The 19,668-nt window shown below is 38.8% G+C and overlaps 2 protein-coding genes across 4 annotated transcripts in view; one reads left to right on the forward strand and one right to left on the reverse strand.

The window, feature by feature from the left end:
* Positions 1–10,438, forward strand: part of LOC117230491 (disintegrin and metalloproteinase domain-containing protein 10) — a 76,819-nt gene extending 66,381 nt beyond the window's left edge. The window contains exons 3-15 of one of the 3 annotated variants that reach the window (XM_033488034.1): positions 1,003–1,197; positions 6,075–6,376; positions 6,748–6,894; positions 6,985–7,133; positions 7,207–7,441; positions 7,558–7,732; positions 7,859–8,036; positions 8,152–8,329; positions 8,420–8,653; positions 8,737–8,853; positions 8,940–9,104; positions 9,206–9,338; positions 10,105–10,438. In XM_033488034.1, coding sequence (XP_033343925.1) covers positions 1,003–1,197; positions 6,075–6,376; positions 6,748–6,894; positions 6,985–7,133; positions 7,207–7,441; positions 7,558–7,732; positions 7,859–8,036; positions 8,152–8,329; positions 8,420–8,653; positions 8,737–8,853; positions 8,940–9,104; positions 9,206–9,338; positions 10,105–10,268 — 2,372 coding nt within the window. In that variant the 3' untranslated portion in view covers positions 10,269–10,438. The remainder of the gene's footprint in view (positions 1–1,002; positions 1,198–6,074; positions 6,377–6,747; positions 6,895–6,984; positions 7,134–7,206; positions 7,442–7,557; positions 7,733–7,858; positions 8,037–8,151; positions 8,330–8,419; positions 8,654–8,736; positions 8,854–8,939; positions 9,105–9,205; positions 9,339–10,104) is intronic. The other 2 variants (XM_033488035.1, XM_033488036.1) reach the window with 2 other exon arrangements.
* A 4,424-nt stretch (positions 10,439–14,862) lies between these two features.
* LOC117230567 (membrane-associated protein Hem) lies at positions 14,863–19,141 on the reverse strand. Its single transcript, XM_033488153.1, has 2 exons — positions 19,025–19,141; positions 14,863–18,949 (listed from the first exon to the last, which is right to left on the reverse strand). The coding sequence occupies exon 2, from the start codon at positions 18,805–18,807 to the stop codon at positions 15,439–15,441; it is 3,369 nt and encodes a 1,122-aa protein (XP_033344044.1). The 5' UTR covers positions 18,808–18,949; positions 19,025–19,141; the 3' UTR covers positions 14,863–15,438.
* Positions 19,142–19,668: the final 527 nt, after the last annotated feature.

Raw genomic sequence — 19,668 nt, forward strand, 5'->3', positions numbered from 1 at the left:
AGAACGAAACAGCCAGTAAATAGTTGTGAAATACGACGCACCACGGAATATGGTCTAACAGTCGTGAGATTCCCTATACCTATGCCTATAGCTACAGCGTAAATCACGAGCTCCTTGCTCCTTACGCGTGCGCTGTTACATTGTAAAACTTTATTCTGAAACGAGTCAGTACCGTTTTACGGTATAGTCCGAGCGTTGTATCTGCTCCTAAGCCAGTCGCGATTCGCGCGCGATACCAGGTGTGGCACGCAAAAGTGCGTGTACGTACTGGCTGAGATCTTTATTTCCACTCTAATAATTTACAGGAGTTCGTGCAAAGGAGGACGTTTTAAATTATAGATCGGCTCGCTTGTTGGAACGGTTTATCTTTCACTTTTGCACTTGCGACCCTCGGCCACCTGGTTACGTCTAACCGTGGTCCGCGTTTACCGTGGACCGGGAGCAAACGGCCAAATCTCTTATTTCGATTTTTAAAGAGAAGAAGAGAAAAATCTATCTTAAAAATTGCTGACATTCAGCGATACTCGACCACGAGGTTTTCTTCCATTTTATCAAAGTGGATAGGAAAAACCGGTTGACATGGGTCCGATATAACGTTTCTTCCGATGTAAATATTTATTCCTCTGTACGACGCGACGGAGAAAACGAAATTAAACGCTGCACGATCTTCTCCATGGTGCAGTATTCTATTTTTTAAAAGAAACGAAATGCATATTCCGATCGCGTTTAAAGCGATATCACTTAAAATCTTGAAACATACTTGCAACGCTTGAATATTACGATTAAAAAAAAAACTTGTATATTTTCATATTATTCGAAACGGCGAGAAGCAGCTAAATTTATCGCATTTGATAATTACACAGTTCGAAAGATTAATTATATTTAACGAGCCGAACGCTGAAACTTGGGAGACCGCATTACGAACATTCGTCGAAAATTTGTCGGAAATATCTCTATAGTTGACCATCATTGTTAAATATGTAGGACCGTTATTATTTCTAGGTGAACCTGGCAGTCACGTGTTCGGAAGCATCAGCGACGGTGTTTTCCACGGAAAAATCATTTCGCCTCGCGGTGGCGCGTGGTACGTGGAAAAGGCGCACTATTACTTTCCGCCGCACGAGATAAATGACACGTTACATTCGGTCATTTATCACGAAAATAACGTCGGGGACCCATACGCCCATCTTCGAAAAGGTACGTCGAATTTTTTCCGTCTCCTTTTTTCTTGCTTTCTCCGTTCGGTATATTTTTCTCTTAAATAATATTATCGTCATAAAAATCGCTCCAATCGGTCCAACGAACAATTTTAGACCAGATGTATCGTTATATTAGATTTGCCGAGCGAAGAAAAATCGAACGAAAAATGACGGTAGAACTTTTTAGACTAACGAACAGATCTAATTTTACACGATTATTACGATTAACTAACTACGCTAACCACGCTTCGAGTAAGTGTTGTAATGCATCATTCGATCTAATTAAACGCAATAACTAATTTTAATTACACAGCTCGCATTTCCACGGCAGATTAAAACGGCAGTTTCACATACCTCTACCTTCGATAAAACGTAAATCTCCCGCGTCCTTGTTAAAAATCTTTACGCGTTTTCGAAGCACAGTGAAATTGGTCGAGTGGCAAATTTGTTTACGTGAATGTGCAAACGGTATTAAAACGGAATCTAAAAACGACGATCGATAGTATTTGTATATACTTGCATGGATAATTCTGATGACCGTGTATATCGCGCAATTGGGTAACGCAATTAACCGCGTCCACGAAGCGAAATAATGGAAATACGACGCACGTTAGTCGAGGAATCTCCGAAAGGAAGGCCGCTCTATCTTGTATCTCGATCTAGCCTAGCTTCTTATGCTAAAATATAGTACGTAGACCGCCAGTGGTAAAGATTCGCGTACCATTCTTACCATCAACGTTGTACAGGTTACACGTACCAAGATCGTAATGCGATAACAAATATCGATCAAACTTTCGAAGGAGCAATAAAGTGGTAAGAAGATAAGCTCTTTACTGGACATAAACAATTACATAACGGTGCATAAGACGGATCAGAGCTGTACGAAACTAAACGACGGGCCATAAAATAAGCACGAAATCGTTAAAATAAATTTTAATCTCTGATACGACTTGTTTCTGCAGCAAACTTATTTACTTTGTTATTCCGTGAGAGCGATCGAGCGCCGTTTGAAATATCAGCGTGATAGCGCTTTCGTCTTTAATCGTATTGCCGTGTCGCTTGTTCTTATCAGCGTTGAGAATAAGTCACAACTAGTCAATTCTTTGCACAAATTTTTCCGTCATAGATATATCCGTTCGAACGTGCGTCTATGTACGTATATCGGAATGCAACTTTGTTTCTTGCGAAATCCGGTTGACTTCTAACAATCTACTCGATACTCGGTACTCGAAAGTAGAAAGATTTATTTTTATCCGAAGCTTTATTTCCACTTATATTCCGTTCTAAAATACTAAATGTCAATATCGTGTTAAGTGATTTTAAACAACTTCCTTACGCTATAATACCTGAACGAGATCGTAATATCTACTTGTTGGTTCTTTCGATCGATTTTATTTACCCACTTACGTCGTACAAAGATAGATAAGATAGAGAAAGATAAACGGAGAGTCGCGCGTAGAAATTTCGTTAGGAAAAAATGGCGTGTTGCGGCGGTTGACAAAAGCCGGGTAGCCGCGAGTAGAATGCGGAAGAAAGGTTCGGCGATAGAAAAGCACGGCGCCTCTTCTCCGTGGCTCTAAACATAGAGCGCGTACCGCCTCTATAGATCCGACGGACAGGTCGCGTCGACGCGAATGCATACATATTCGCAACGGCGCCACGCGACCCTGCGTTTACACACTTGGACGGACAGCACCCCTTTGCCACGCGACGTACACAGGTTTCTCCCTTTCTCGAACCGACGGACTAAACAGTCGGCGTTACGAGCCATCCTTAAAGGAGCACCCAGCCGTGTACAGTTTTTAAGCGAATCGCCTTAACGACACACGCTGGTCTGCGTAGCCGACTCTGAATTGCGCGTTCGTGAATAGAGGCGCACGCAGACACGCGTCGCGCACGCTAGTTAGAGAGTCAAATTCAAACAAGTAGCGCGTAGCTAGCAGGCTGAACCCGAAGGTCTCATCGAGTCAAAGCGCTTAACGACGTGCGCGTACAGCTTGATCGAGAACGCCGAATCGAGCTTCTGGTCCATTTGACCCTGGAAAAGATGCCAACGTCGACGACGTTGCCTTCTCGGTTGTCGTTTTTTAAACTCGCTCGCTCTCACCACGCCTCCTTCTCGCTTATTTCGATAACACTAGTCGGATTACTTGGCGGAAATGCTCGTTGTTTTAAAAGAGGGTCGTTATTACCGAACATTTTGGTAACTGGCTACATGTTCGAACCTGTTCGAAGTAGTCTATTCCAGTTTGAAACCAGTGTACGGCCATACAGAGAGATTACGCGTTCCATATAAAGGTACGGTCTCCAGCGAGCAGGTTGATAGGGTGAATTCCTCGCGCTATTCGTGATATCATTACGGAAGAAAGTGGTCTATTCGGGTGCATATACCGGTACGAGAGAAACAAGGGTGGAAGGTGTTGGCCGAGTTCGAATTAGACATCGCCGAGAACACAGCTCAGCCCCGTTCCATTTCTATAGATATACGCGTGCAGATTTCACCCCGGTCTGACCATCTCCAGCGTGTTTACAGCTTTTATGCAAATAACCGGCGCTTAAATAAACAGTTGCCGTTTCGTGTATAATATTTATCGTGCTTCTCGCGTATATTGCGCTTCGCGGACGAGAACACCCGCCATCTTGCCTGTTTCCGTGCGGGATAGACGCGAGTAGCAGTGTGCGTGCCGTTATGAATCTGCAAAATTAAGGACCGGCGAGTTCCCTTGCGCCATTCACTTTCCTTCCCAAGTATCGTTATTAAATTACCGCGCGTTATTACGGCTACAAAGACACGTACCCCTTAAAAATCTTAATACGACCTTTGCCCAAGCTTTTCAGGACCGTCGTTAAATAAATATCGGTACGCTTCGTGCACCGAACGTCCTACAAATTTTTGTACGAAATACTTTTCCGTATCTTTTATATTTTTCATCGTCGTCGATGAGTTTATCTTCGCGATTCGATTATTACTCGCATCGATCAGGTTGTGCGACGCGTCGATGTAAATCACGAGCCAATCTGCCAAGTTTCCTTTGTTAGTCTTTGGCGAAGAGTAAAAGCGAAAGGTCCCCTGTTGGAGATTGGGGAGCGTATAGCGCTGATACGAATTAACGCTACCGCGTAGGTGATATCGATAAAGCTGGCCAACATCGTGACATCGAAACGCCAAGTCATTAAAGCTCGTGGCTCACGGTTAACCCGCCGATAAAACCGGCCGCGGCCACTGCAATTATCCTGGATAGCAAGACCAACGATATCAGCCTGTTCTTATTACGCGATACTTGTGCTCTACGATTCGATTGTAAAAGGTAGAAAGAGAATTTGGACGGAGACACGAAACGGCGATCCTGATCGGTTACCGTTATGCTCGACCATAATATCAGGTATTAACTGGCTACAAATATTGCCGCGCTTTCATCTCTCCGATCACGAGCATCCGTTAGCATCTCGTTAGCAATAGGATTAATACAATGTTATCGATGCAGGGACACTCGAATTTGGTTGCACGAGTTATTATAATCGACTATCGCTTGGATTATAACGGCGTACGCGTTACACGTTGTTTAATTTTATATTGTTCCTAAGGGCAGATTACGGTCGGTATCGTTATCGTTAATCGCTTTTTTTTTTTTTTTTTTTGATAGATCCTTGTCAAATTTGTTGATCTTTTTCGCCCCCGATACGGTTAAAGTGGAATAATCGATACCGTACAAATGATTTACACCTTGAGTTATCAAACGACAAATTACAAATTTTAAGAAAACATTTATTCCTGAAAAATAGAATAACTTTCTAGCTACGTTTTCGAGTTACGTTAGAATTTCGGTAGATACGCGAGAATATGTGGACAGTCGTGACCTGCGAGAATCACACGACGAACGCGCTAAACGGCAAAGTAAAGGATCGTCGAAGCTGTGTCTTTAAAGCTAAATTATGAAAATCTCGACTCGTAAAAAACGCGATAGAATGTCGCGTGTACGCCTCTGCTCGCTCGCCGTTCTGGTAGGTTTGCTCGGCCGGTCGTCTGGTTGGTATGCTACGTCGCGCCACGCCGTGCCGTGTCGGTCGGTGGACGATGAAAGAGGAAGTGTGATTTCACACCCATACGTAGGTGGGTGACCACGTCCTCAAAATAATAGCATCGCCGTTACGGATGATATGACACCCAAGGGGAAGCGGTTAGAGTTTGCCATTACATGGCGCATTATGTCCGTGCATCCGCTTTACAGACACAGCTCCCTGCATTTCGAAATTACGCGAATAATTAAACTGCGCATCGGCGCTTCCGCTGCGACGCGTTATAAACTTCCCTCGCAAGATGAAAACAACGAGACGCGTGCTCGTGTCCGCTTCCATTTCTTACGTTCCTACAGTACCTATACGTGTGTATCGAATGTTCGAGTTTCGTCGAAATGTCTCGGGGAACAACCCTTCTACGCTTTAACGGATCCAGCTTTTCCCCCGTAGTTACTTTCCATCGAAAGCACGAACGCTGAGAGATTTGAATTGCCTCGAACCCCGCGGACGTTTCGTTAGTAGTATTGTTAGTTCTTGGCAACGACTCTAGTTCAAGACTTTAACGATCCCAAGATTCCATTGCGAATAGTCGGACTATGTTTAATCTTTTGTATCTTTCACGGTCGCATCACGATCAACTTGGACGCGATACGCGTAATCTTCTTTTTTTTTCCCTGTAGAAAATCTATTCGTGGACGTATAAGTCTTTAGCGTATAATTATCAAACGCTGTATAACGTGGTGAAACAACGAGTTTAAGTATATACGTAGTATGTATCTCCTCATTTCGAAAGTCTGTTCTCTAAAGTATTGATTATTAGCGTAGCGAATAGAATTAACGTTTTACTGTTATTCGTAGGTGAATCCGGCGGTTGTGGTATCACCGATGATGTGGTGGAGTGGATGGACAGAGTTCAAAATTCTGCCATACCGGACGTTTCTCGTCCGGTAACCACGAGTAAAAACGAGAAGATATTCAAGTCTCGGGTGAAACCGTGGAACGGTGATCAAGAATCACCGGGTCACAAATATTCGAGAGAAGCTAACGAACCTAGTCATCGAAGAACACGGAGGGCAACCAGGCCGAAGGAGGATAACAAAAACACTTGTTCCCTTTTTATTCAAACCGATCCGCTCATATGGAGACATATATCGGAACAGGTAAATTTGGAATACACGCGAAACTACGTTTTTTCCTTTAAGTGTATTTTAACGTGGTTTCGATCTTGAAAGGAGAAAGATAATCCGAAGTAGATGGGCCGTCTTTTTTACTATATAGCGAAATAAAATTTACCACGAAAACGTAATAACTCCGAATGCGTCCGGTTCTAGTCGCATTCGTACGACTATTCCTTAGCAATGGGAGATGGCGTAATTTCATTTCGCATTTTCTTCTAAACTAGACGTGCCGGCATTCCGGTGTCCTTGGCCCGATAGAACATTTCCATTTCTGCATTTTCTTCGGTCGGACGTTCTTTGCCGTGCCGTTGTAAAAATTACAAAAATATTTGACTTTTCGACTGCACTTTCAGTTACATCATGACGCGGAGAAGACCAGAGAGGAAATACTGTCTCTGATCGCGCACCACGTTACCGCTGTGAATTACATCTATAGAGACACCAGATTTGACGGCAGAATCAAACATAGGAATATTAAATTCGAGGTGCAACGGATAAAGGTGACTACATCATTGGATAATTTCTACGCGCCGCGAATATACCATCTGTCACGCGTTGAACGTTAAATACGATTATTCTGTTCGCGATAGATCGATGACGATACAGCTTGCACGCCCCAACAAACGTATGGCGAGCCAAACCCGTTCTGCATGGAGAACATCGACGTTAGCAACTTTTTAAATTTGCATTCGCTCGGCAACCACGAAGATTTTTGCCTCGCCTATGTGTTCACATATAGGTACGAAAAGAGCCAACTATTTGAAAATATACGTATCAAGAAGATTTATATCACTGGTCTAAATTATTAACAGAGATTTTACTGGCGGCACGCTTGGTCTTGCTTGGGTAGCCTCGGCGTCCGGTGCATCCGGCGGCATTTGCGAAAGATACAAAACATACACGGAAACTGTCGGGGGAATGTATCAATCCACCAAGAGATCTTTGAATACCGGAATCATCACGTTTGTTAATTATAACAGCAGAGTACCACCGAAGGTGTCACAGCTGACATTGGCCCACGAGATAGGACATAATTTCGGATCACCTGTAAGGATTTATAGTGGAACATTGGAGGATTTATCGTTACATTGTTATTGTAATCGTTTGTTTTCGCAGCATTTCGTTTCACCCTAACCCAGCATTTAATCGCGCTTTCTTTGCAGCACGATTTTCCACCGGAATGCAGACCCGGTGGATTGCACGGAAATTATATTATGTTTGCGTCAGCGACGAGCGGCGACCGACCTAATAATAGTAAATTTTCGAAATGCAGTATCGGTAATATCAGCAACGTTTTAGACGCCATCGAAGACAACAAGAAAAGAAATTGTTTCACCGGTATGTGTGCGTGCGTGCATGCTTGCGCGCGCGTATGTGTGTAGTTAAGGAAGTGTTAAGGGATATAAAGTATGCTTATCTGAATCGAAAGGTGAATCTTATTTCATTTAATTCGTTTATACGCAGCTTCTGCTGGTGCATTCTGTGGGAATAAGATCGTCGAAGCCGGAGAAGAATGCGATTGCGGGTACGATGACGACGAATGCGTGGATAAATGTTGCTATCCGAGACAAGTATCGGAATTGGATAAGATAAAAAATGAGACGGCGAAAGGTTGCACCAGAAAGTCCGGAACGCAATGCAGGTACATATGTTTCTCACTGGGTGTACTCGAAGCTACATTTCGGAAAAAGATTTGCGACACAGAATGCATCGTCCGACTTGCGTAATCGGGAATCTCACGAGTCCCTTTCTTACAGTCCCAGTCAAGGGCCTTGCTGTTCCAGCGAATCGTGCCAGTTCGTTCCTCTCTCTAAAAATGTTCAATGCAAAGCGGAATCGGATTGTAGTTACAATTCGACTTGTAATGGACGATCCTCCGAGTGTCCTCCGCCATTGCCAAGGGCTAACAAAACTAGATGTAACGAGGGAACTCAGGTATAGGAAGCTTTTAAATTTGACGAGATTTTTACGTAGAACGATGCATATAGATATTTTGGAAATTACGTCCCGAAAATTTGTTCGCAGTTGTGCATCAATGGCGAGTGTACAGGATCGATTTGCCTAGAGTGGAACCTGACCGAGTGCTTTTTGACTAGTAACGTAATTCCAAATATCGATAAACGTAAATTGTGCGAATTAGCTTGTCAAAATGGAACCGATCCATCGACCTGCCGTAGTACTAGCGAATTTGCGCACGTTGTTGGTCTGCCTGAAGGTGGAATTAGCCTCCGGCCTGGATCACCTTGTGATAACTTTCAAGTAAAAACCTAATATTATATATTACTTTATAAATTTACTATTTATGTTTAGAGCTTTTAATAGCGACAGAACGCTCCTTCTAGGGATATTGTGATGTATTTTTGAAGTGTAGAGCGGTTGACGCGGAAGGACCATTAGCCAGACTGAAGAATCTTTTATTCAATAAGGACACGTTACGTACAGTAGCACAATGGATAACTGTAAGTATGAATTTCATCTATACGCTGGAGTCACTTTACATCATGCGAGATTATACCGATATAATATCAAACGTTTTCTATCTTAGGAATTCTGGTGGGCAGTACTATTAATGGGAATAGCCTTTATTATTTTCATGGGTTTGTTCATCAAGTGCTGTGCCGTTCATACTCCTTCGAGTAATCCTAAGAAACCACCAGCGAGACGTATTAGCGATACATTAAGAAGACCGATGAATACTCTGAGAAGAATGGTATGTCGTATATAAGAATAATAAAATATAACGTAAATGATCAAACATAGGTAGTTTTCGCATACTTTAAAATAAAAAATGGCGCAATTATGTTTTTATAGCGACATCCACATGGCGGAGGTGGAGCCGGTCCCAGAAGTATACCTCCTAGACAAAATCAAGGAGGCCATGGTGCTACTCGGGGCCCCTCTCACGGCTATGGAGAGGGTAGAGGTGCCCAATATTATCCCAAAGGTAAATCCACGTGATAATTTCGATCGCTTTTTAATGCAGCTATCGTTGCTCGAGTTTGATCCTAATAAGTGTTGCTCGTTCTAATACGTACCGTATGTTTGTTTATTACCTGGTAAAATATGGATTAAACTCAAGCTAAGAAGCTTGCCGTTATGTATCTGTCCCTGTGTGATCTGCAACTACATCAATGTTTTTTCCTGTTTGCATCTTCCTCGCATTGATTGACGCGCATCACTACCTGATACTATCGTTCTATGACCTACAGAGGTGAGCTGGGGCCTATACTTTATACCCTTGGTAGGAGCAAATTCACGAATAGAATCGCGATAGGAAAATCACGATAGATGGCTACGATGTTCTACGATGAACGAGTCATTTTCCATATCACCATGTCACTGTGAATTCTTGTATTTGCTCCTGGTAGTCTCTCTTTCATAACCATTCGACGAAAGCCATCGGGTAGAACTTTCATTCGATCGTTAATATCAAAGTAAAATTTAGTATCGGTATCTACTCCGCTTACGCATCATTCGTATTAATTTCGATAGTATTTTTGCGAAATATGGCTTTTGTATGATTAGTGGATCTTGCTAGAAGTATTATCTTGCTGGTAATTGAAAAAATGAAGTGCATGATAAATTTTGTCATTTTTTCTAACGAGCCAAGTGGTTGTAGCAATAATGACTAACTTATTATCTCGGTACATTCGTTGTTTAGTTGGCTTCGATATATCTTTTCACGATCGAATACTTTTGTAAACTTTAAGCAGGCTATCGCTCGGTTCCCACAGCTAGTGCGCCACCCAGTAGCAGCGCAGCACCCAACTACGGCCGGTCCAATCATCCAGAACTGTACGCCGGCGCCTATTCGGGCTCCGGGGGAGGGGGGCGGGCCTCAGCCTACGAGATGAGGCATCACAACAAGGTGTGACGACCTTAGAGAACTATCACGGACGAGAGACGGTCTCAACGTTGCACCGTAAATTGTTCTCTTGTTTAATGCCAAACTGTGAAACGAGCCGATTCACTCAACATACGATATCTCTCGTAATCGAGATCGACGGAATCAATGGAAGAATATAGAGCGCGATCGAAAGCATTTGAAAGTTCCGACGACCGCCGATCTACGTTTTTATTTCGTTTCAAGTAACTCGCGCGCGAGGGAACTGGTTCGGAAATTGTAAATTGAACAAGTGTATTATATAATCAATGGTGGTGATATATCGAGACTTCTCGTTTGACATTAAGCATTTGTCGAGCTGATTTTCATCGGCAAACGTACGAGGACATCGACGTTGCGAAAACAAAACGAACGATGCCGTTGGACGTGATGGTTGGACGTACACTGAGAAATCGTTAAGAGACTAATATTACGCGATTCTCTGTAATTCGTCTTTTAAATGTTTCCTGCTGATTCCTCCGTGTTGCCATTAAATATTTTTCGTGTCTCGATCAAAATTACAAGGCTCTCGATAAATCTCTTTGTCCGCGAAATTCTTTGATATCAATGTACAGATCGAAGTCGTGGAAATTTATTTCTGTGGACAACGCTGGATTCGCACAGCAATATTGAGTAATATTGAACGCAACGTGTTTTTGTCGTTCGATGTAAAAAACATTTATGGCCAAGATTGCATAGTAGCGTTTATGCCTCGATTTCTCGATGAAGTCGAATTTTTGCGTGTTTTTCGCTCCGGAAAGCATACTTTTATACATACATGGAGACTGTTGGTTAGAAGAAGAAGGGAAGTTCAAAGGGATAACGGAGACGACAATATATATTTGGAATAAGTGTTAGGATGATAACCGTAATTTTTGAAAAGCTCCCATTGAACGTACCTTGTGCCTTTTAACTCTTGTACGCGATTATTATGTACATTGTTCTATTATAGTACTATTTTAAAAGACAGACTCTTTTCTTTTTTTTTTTTTTTTTATTTCAATGTTCTTCCAAATGCATGCTCTTTGTTCAAAGTTAAGCTTTTAATTACTAGTGTTTTTTATACAAATATAGGTAAAGATAATTAATAAGCAATGCCAAAATGTTTAAATATGATTTCCTTTTTAACGCATTTATACATAAGTTATAGCCTATAAGGATATTATTTTATTTAAATCTAAAAGTCTTTGTGATTATACCACCGCTTTCCGCAGCGAAAGAGCGCGTTTACCATTACCAAACTATTGCAGGTCATTCACTTGATCTCTACCATTGTAGTATAATAATTAACGATATGTAATATTCTTATACTAATTTTTATTAGCCAATTGAAACGAGCAAAGTTACGAGAGACTATGAACATGGGAGAAAAGTATCAAGAAACAAATTTTTATAGTTATATTTCATTAACGACCATTCTGCTGAAAATGATATCGAATAATATCGGTTCTATTATAATTATGCTGATTATTAACGATATTATTACTATTAATTATTATTATTATTATTATTATTATTACTATTATGGCTATTACTATTATTAATTAGTTATCTATTGCAAATGATAATTTATCTTCGCTATCGCGAATGTTATAAGTTGTATTTAAATATGGTTTTTAACTTACAATTATAGAGGGCTGTACCGTAAACGCGGACCAAAGACGAGCCCTCCTTTTGAGATATAGACGTGTTTTAATATACATGGGCTCATTTGTGCACTGCTGCATACTCGTATGCCACACAAACAAAATTCGCACGTGTCCAACGGCGAATCGTACTAAATTGTACGCGATATATACACTTCCTTTCTCGAAACGCCAAAATGTTATACGTGATTGACTGAATTTTTTTACTCGTCCCTCGTCGAACCTTCTTGCGCAAATTTTGTCCAATTTGTTCCATGTGTTTCTATTCGAGGCAATAATCGAATGTGCAGATATTTACTATCACTATCAATAGCGATATAATAACGATTTATTAATATCGTAACCTAGGGTTTTTCTTTTGTCCAATGTTTTTGATCGAACATCGTTAGGCTTAGCGCGATATTTTCATAAGGAAATGTGTCTCCTATTTCTTCTCGTTCTACATGTGATGAAAAATGTCATTAGATACCGTTCAACGTTACGACAGATAGTTTATACGCTACGAAGACATAGATTTCGTTTAGACGATGATCCAGAAACTTAACGATTTTAAACATAGAGTCGTGCAAGACAGAAGGAACATTAACAGGGATGAAGAGATAAAAGAAGGAGGTGTCCGCCAAATCGCAGGAAATACGAGTTTGCGGATCGTGTGGAAATGTACAATAGTCGCAATGTGATTAAAAAAAATGTGGATCATACGAAAGCTGATGCGAGATACGTGCGAAAGTGGGAAAGAAGAAAAGAGCGAAGGAAAGGTATGGGAAGAGAATGGGCGTGAAAGAATAAAAGAGAGAGTGTTAAACTGTGTACATATATTGATATTATATATACATAAACGATAATTATATAACCATAACAAATGGTAAAGCGAATATAAAAAAATACTTGTTTTTATATCAAATCTGTATTATAGCGAAATATTATCCTGTATTTTGTAATCGGGACGGAAATTTAAGGATGACGAACGAATGCCTGTATGTGCGTGTAATCGAGCCCTTAGGTTTTTAAGGTAATGACTTTTTTAACGACGATCCAACGTGGACCGGACTGGATCGTTTGAGATAGATTATTTAAACAGTTTTGAAGTTTCTTGCATATAGATGCAACAGGATTCCGTTTGGTCCCATTTGTAATCGCTCGTCCGATCGTAACATAAAAGTTAATTATGTTATTTCCAAGTGTTTCATGGCAATCCATGAGTACAACTTACTGCCATTCGTAGTAACGCGTAGCAAAGAAGGTCGAACGACTTTTCAAAGTATAAGCGATAACGCGCTATAAATCTACTTGGGAAAATGTATTCGAATTAACGTGACGTTAACATCATTTTTATCCTATGTATTTATATAATTATCATATATTGTGATAATACAAGGAACAATAATTTATTGTTTTTGATACGACTGATTATGAGATTTCCCCAAAAGTCAGGTATCGACTGCCGTTTAATCAGCAATCACGATGCGTAGAGGAGGTATTCGTCTACTCATCCGTAGGTGAATCCATCGGTTTCAATACCGTTCATGATTATTCTTGCTTCCATTTCACTGCCATAAAAACGATTCAAATGACTGAATACAAGATCAAAATAAAAGAAAACGGAAGAGAAATAATGGCATTGTTTCGAAAAGAGAAGCCTAAGACGAGCGTAGAATGGGACCAAGTATTCTAGTGTCTAGTTGACAAAAAACGTTGCTTGCCCGTATCGAGAGAATTATAGCGATTAAAAAGCAAAAGTATGTTTTCATTCATCATTTGTCTCCGAGGAGTCTCTGCTACATATGCTTAAGCTCAATCGTATCTGCGCTGTCTGGATTAAGATCGCGTCCTATCATTATTATTATTATTATTATTATTGTTATTATTAATTATCATTATTCGGTAATTGTGCATCTTGCAGCACATTATGTGATAAACAATTTTTGTGGGGCACGAGCAAATTCTTCGATTAAAAGAAAATTTGAATGTCTGCAAAAAACAGCATCTTTAAAGTAGCTATCTTAATCCAGACGTGTGTCATCGTGACGAAATGCACACTACTTTATCACTTGTACATAATGTTAGTAAGGAAGAAACAAAAAGAAATCGAAGATTATATTTTTTCTATCGATCCAAAAATGTGGTGACCTATCAACATCGTGCATCCGAGATTAATTTCATCTACGTTAAATTTTTCATGTCCGTTCCGATATGATTTTAGCTAAAATAGTACATACATACATACATATGTTGTTTCGTTTCACCAAGAGTTCATACGTTCTACGTGTAGAAAGTATTACTTGTGGATATCACAAAATCACCAAGTTGCCTTTATGTTTTATGTGCCGTAGTGTTTTATTTCATTTTTAATTCATACAAACAGTTTTAAGCTCTGTGTTTTCAATTGATACTTTGATGTAAGTTTTATTAAGCATGATACTGACCAATCGCCTGAACGTTGCTTCAGACCACCACTCTCTCTTTTTCCCAATGTCTAGAACGTGGCGAGTGTTTTAAAGAATACTATAAATAAAAGGAATCTGATTGTAAATCATTTGTGTTATGTTAATGTGATTATAAAAAAAAGAAAAGAAAAACAAGAACATTGTAAAGAACTAAATAAAGCATACATTTTACATTTATATAATTGTACTTTCTACCATATCCTCCGTCACTGTCATATTCATTGACAATAAACAATACAATAATTTAGGAAATCTGAATTATTAAGAAAATCGGAAATTTTCTTTGACAAATGAAAGGAACGATATTAGAGAGACAAAAAAAATGTATATCTTTGATTTGCAAGACTAAGTAATTTCATTAATACTTCAAGTTCTATAAACTAGTGCAGTATAATTTACAGTATTTTTAAAATATTCAAGTTTATTTCCTAGCTATTCGCTATTATAAAATAACCATATAAAAACAAAAGGGTTTCGTAATATACATATAAATACAATTTGTAGATACTTTTATTTATTTTATAAACTATTGTAAAAGTTACAATATTGTACATTAGAAAATGTAGATTGAACGTCTCTAACGTGTCTATTTTACGATACGTGTATATTTCGATTCATAGACAGATAGCATTTTATAATTCACCTGTAATACAAAACATTCCTTACATACAGATGACGTATAATAGAATACTGAAAAGATGTAGTATCGTTTGTCAGCGAATATTCTAAGCCAGGTATCAAATATGAAAGTGATGGTATTGCCCTATACGAAATGCATTGTTTTAAATAAATTAATGCAAATTTGTCTTTTCGGACATTTTAAATACATTTCCAAACAAACTTATCGAATTCGATATATTTGGAGAATTCGACTCGATTTAAAGCAGTATAAACAAAATATTACTAACTATATCTTTTATAAATAGAATATTTTGCCACGTTCGTCGCTTCTTCTTTCCGTTTTTAAACGGAGTCGATGAAAATGCTTTTGATTCCATGTTTAATGTAATGGACGTAAAAAAAATGACCCTGAGTGGCAAGCTGAAAACACATTCTTTATCGATGACTTTATGGCTGCGAATGTTCGAGCTTGTATACATCGTGATATGCGTTACGTATTAGTGCATATGGGAAGCAGCTTTCCAACAGATCCATCGTTAAAAATGGTGATTCTTGAACTATCTGGTCCAACAAAAGGTACACCGATTCCCTATTTTTAATCGCCTCTTTGTCTGCTTCTTGGCCTAGTCTGAGCAAACTGGATGATGCCAACGCAAGGAATTCCTTCATTCGATCTTCTATGTCATTTTGTCCACAGATGGTAAATAATGCACCAAAAATATTATTTATCGCAGTTGCCATGCAATGTATGTTGTTAGAATGACCCTCTAGGGACGCCCGATAAAAGGAATTCTCATTTCGAGCTAATTTCGGAATAGAAACGGCGACGAAAACCATTAACAAACATACGAGCAAATGTTCGTCTTCGTCTACTTCGGATTTTTGGCTTCTTAATGCTGCTGTTAATGTTGGATCAACTTTGCAAGTTAAACCAGCGGCTGAAGTCATTTCGGAAACAACACGCATGGGATCACCAGATGGTAAATGATGTCGGAAATCTAGAATCGAACTTAAAAGAAACGGTATACGTTCTTCCAAGACATCAACCAATGCGGATTGGGCTAATTGTCTGAAACTTAGAATCACGCCAATAATTGTTACTCGTTGCAGCACATTATCTACCTGCTGCAACCTTTTAAATTGTTCTTTCATTACTTCTGGTTTATCAAAATTCGTTCGCAAAGCAATAAGAACATCTTTATTGCCAGCAACTAATTTCTTTAGCTGTTGCACTTGACTAGCTATGTGCCACATCAAATTTTCATTCAACATCTTCATACCATATGGTCCAATTAGTTCAGCTAATGCTCTCAATTCATTGATATCAGAAAATTCCTCTGCGTTAAAAGGTATTGCTCCCTCTACGGATAAACTAACGAATGCTCTTTGATTGCTAGAATAACAAATATTTCCGGCGCTAACTCGCCTTAATAAAACATCAGAATACCATTGCGTGTATAAAGCAGCGATAGTTTTATCACCGTGGCTATCTAATTCTTGAGTTTGTTGAAGAAGTGCGTTATTGAATACACGTGTAATATCTATATGCACATAGTTTTCAACCGTCTGAAGAACATTCATGTAAGATCTAACGCTCACAAATAATTCTGATGGTTTAGCTATTTCACTAGTATCTGAATTGTACATTACCATACCAACAAGTGCTCTGGCAAATCTTGATTCTAAATGTTGATGCAAGTATTCTCTTGGCGCGAATGTATATTCCCATACATTGATAGTAGGGCAGTAATTAATGGCATAGCATAACTCTGTTAATGCCATGTGAAGTTTATCCATTGTGGTAAGTTCTTCTCTGGTTTTTCTGTAACTCTCTATACCCGGTTTATGAATCTCATACATATTCTTCTTATTTTTATCTTTTTTCTTACGATTTACAACCTGAGAGATTAATAATGCACAGTGTTTTGGCAATAATTTATCGCTCATGTTACACTGCTCATCACAGATAGTCGTAATAATATTTTTAGCTTCTTTGGCCATTTCGTCTAAAAACATATTAACGACGGATAAACTTCGTTCTCGAATATGATGACGCTCTTCTGGACACAGTTCGTGCGTACAACTTTGAAAATGACTACATATTAAAGGAAATGCAACGATATATCTATTTTGAGCAGGAAATTCTAAACACATGTGAAATTGATCTTCAAATACTTTGCTGTAGAAACAGAAGATGGATAAATCGGATGTTTCAACTAGCATTTCATCCAAATTATCCACCATCTTAGTATGAAATATTACAGTATCCATAAAAGATGCTAACTCTCTATTATCAGCTAAATTCATGTTGCATTTTGCGATAGACATATATGCCTGCAATCTGAACCAATCCAATCGGAATGCACGAAAATCAAACAGTTCGTTATCTTCCACTTGTTTGACTGTTAGACTAGCTATCTTTGAACACATATCACTAAGAATCGCTCCTTCATCTTCTGGACAAACTGGAAGGTTTTGTATCATTTGATCTAAAGCAGGTGCATCAAATCCAGACAAAAATTGCACGTAATACCTTTGAAGTACTTGGGAATATTTCTTCACTAATGCTCTTAATTCTTCGCAGTGGAACAGTAATTCTGGCAATTGACGATCCACTAGGTCCTCGCCTCCCCTTCCTTTACCTTTTCCTTGTGTCGGAGGATTAACGCCATGTCGCAAAAGCCATAAAATTTCATCCCTCGCATGAGAGAGTCCCATCAAAACTAAGAGCGCTTTTGGTCCTAAGAGACCAGGTTGGTCGGTTAAAATTAAGCCCAGCTCTTTCAGTGCTGTCCTTAAGAATTTTCTTCTTTCCCTGTGTCTGTAACCAGCCTTTTGCACCGCTTGACTATAACATTCTTTCACTTCCGATACCCGTTTACTATACCCTTTTATACTTTCAAAAAATGTTTGTATGTATTGATGTATATAAATAACTTCATCTCTGAACAAGGCTAACACCCAACCAGATTCTAAAGCCGTGGTCCATAATTTACCGGGCTGTTCCTGATTTAAGAACGAATGACACAATGTGAAACCTAAAATAACCCATCTTTCTATTCTATCTAAGCTCAAAGTTTCGCAAGACATAGTGTCTGTTGCTGCTGCTTTAAGTATTTGTCCAGGACTTCCAACAAGGCTGAGCTTTTGATCCGCTCTCCATGTATCCGCGGATAAATTTCTCTCAGGATAAATAGGCCACAATGAGGTGAGAGCAGTTTTTAATAATTTAGAATGAGGAACAAATTCTTCTGAAAGTTTTTTTAATGGAGCGTCATAATCCATAATCATTTGACCCAAGCGAGGAAAGCTAGGATCAGATTGACTGTGTACCATTTCATGAGCTGCGTTAAATAAACCTAATACCGCTTTGCGATCTTCCACTTGCGATAAAAGAATCATTAAACTGACGTATGTAACAACAAGATCCAAATAACCTTTTGTTAAGTCAAAATTTATTGTTATGTCCATATGAACACCACAAGCATCCATTGTAGTTAGAAGCTCGCAAACATTGTCTTTGAAGTCAAGCAAATCAACAAAGGTATAATAATATAGAGATAAAGATTTAATAATCTCATTGCGAAGATTCGTAATAGTTTGCAAACTCTTAACATCGATATTAGGAAACTTTCTGACGATCGTCTTGATAGAAGATTCCAAACTTTTATCCGAAAGAAATCCAGGCTTTGATTTGGCATCACCGCATGCCTTTTTTATGTTATAAATGCGAGTTAACATCCCAATACCTCTGTCATTTAAAATAGTTAGCTTCTCAGCTAACTTTTGTTGACTAGGTACAATAGGTCGTGCCATGATTGTATTATATTACTTTTTACAAAATCAACATAACTCATTCACCTCTTTTCACTTCTTTGGTTTTAAGTGACAGGAGACCCCACCCCTGGGGACAATTTACTTTTACCGAATACGGCCAAACTAGAGAGATTTTCTTCTCCTACAAAAAAATTTAGATATTTATCGTGTTTGTTTAAAAAAAAAAGTAATATTTAATGTTGAAAGCATATCTTACCTTTCTTGCTGTTACATGTTTAATACGAATCGATGACACCATAAAACGAAATTTCTGTGTACGTCGCGTATTAAGTGAAGTATCGCTGTTTCAGTGAACAGTGTAGCCAACAGCTGCTATGTTACCAGTATTCCAAACGAAACAAATGTTACCAAACTATTATTAAATTTTAAAATATTAACGAAACAATAAACGTTTTTAAAGCTAAATTTCCTTGTTCATCGGCGTGTGTGTGTGTATGGCGAAGAAGATTATGACAATTAGTAATTATGTAAAACATGTAAGTATAAAGAAGGATATTAAAAAAATATGTACAAATAATCACTATTTAATGGACATAATTTTCGGAAAGATGTTTGTAATTCTATATTACCTGTAGCGTACTCTTTCTATGTTAGTTAAGAAATATACGTTACGTTACGATATATTTATTCAAAAGATAAATGGATGGCCAAATGAATAGGTAAGAACACATTTTGCATAGAGTTATTTATAAAAATATACGATCAAAACATAATACTTAAACAATTTAAAAGAAAAAGATATATCAGTATAACTGAGGTATAATTAAATAAATTACAAACGATAATAATATGTACACTGTTGTATTTGTATAAAACAAATCGTAAGAAATTAATTGGAAT

This window comes from Bombus vosnesenskii, unplaced genomic scaffold, assembly GCF_011952255.1.
Source record: "Bombus vosnesenskii isolate JDL3184/JDL3185 unplaced genomic scaffold, Bvos_JDL3184-5_v1.1 scf7180000013267, whole genome shotgun sequence".
Lineage (NCBI taxonomy): Eukaryota > Metazoa > Arthropoda > Insecta > Hymenoptera > Apidae > Bombus > Bombus vosnesenskii.

Bases quoted from the DNA above. Each gene is read 5' to 3' on its own strand.
- LOC117230567 (XM_033488153.1), bottom strand. From the start codon at position 18,807: ATGGCACGACCTATTGTACCTAGTCAACAAAAGTTAGCTGAGAAGCTA.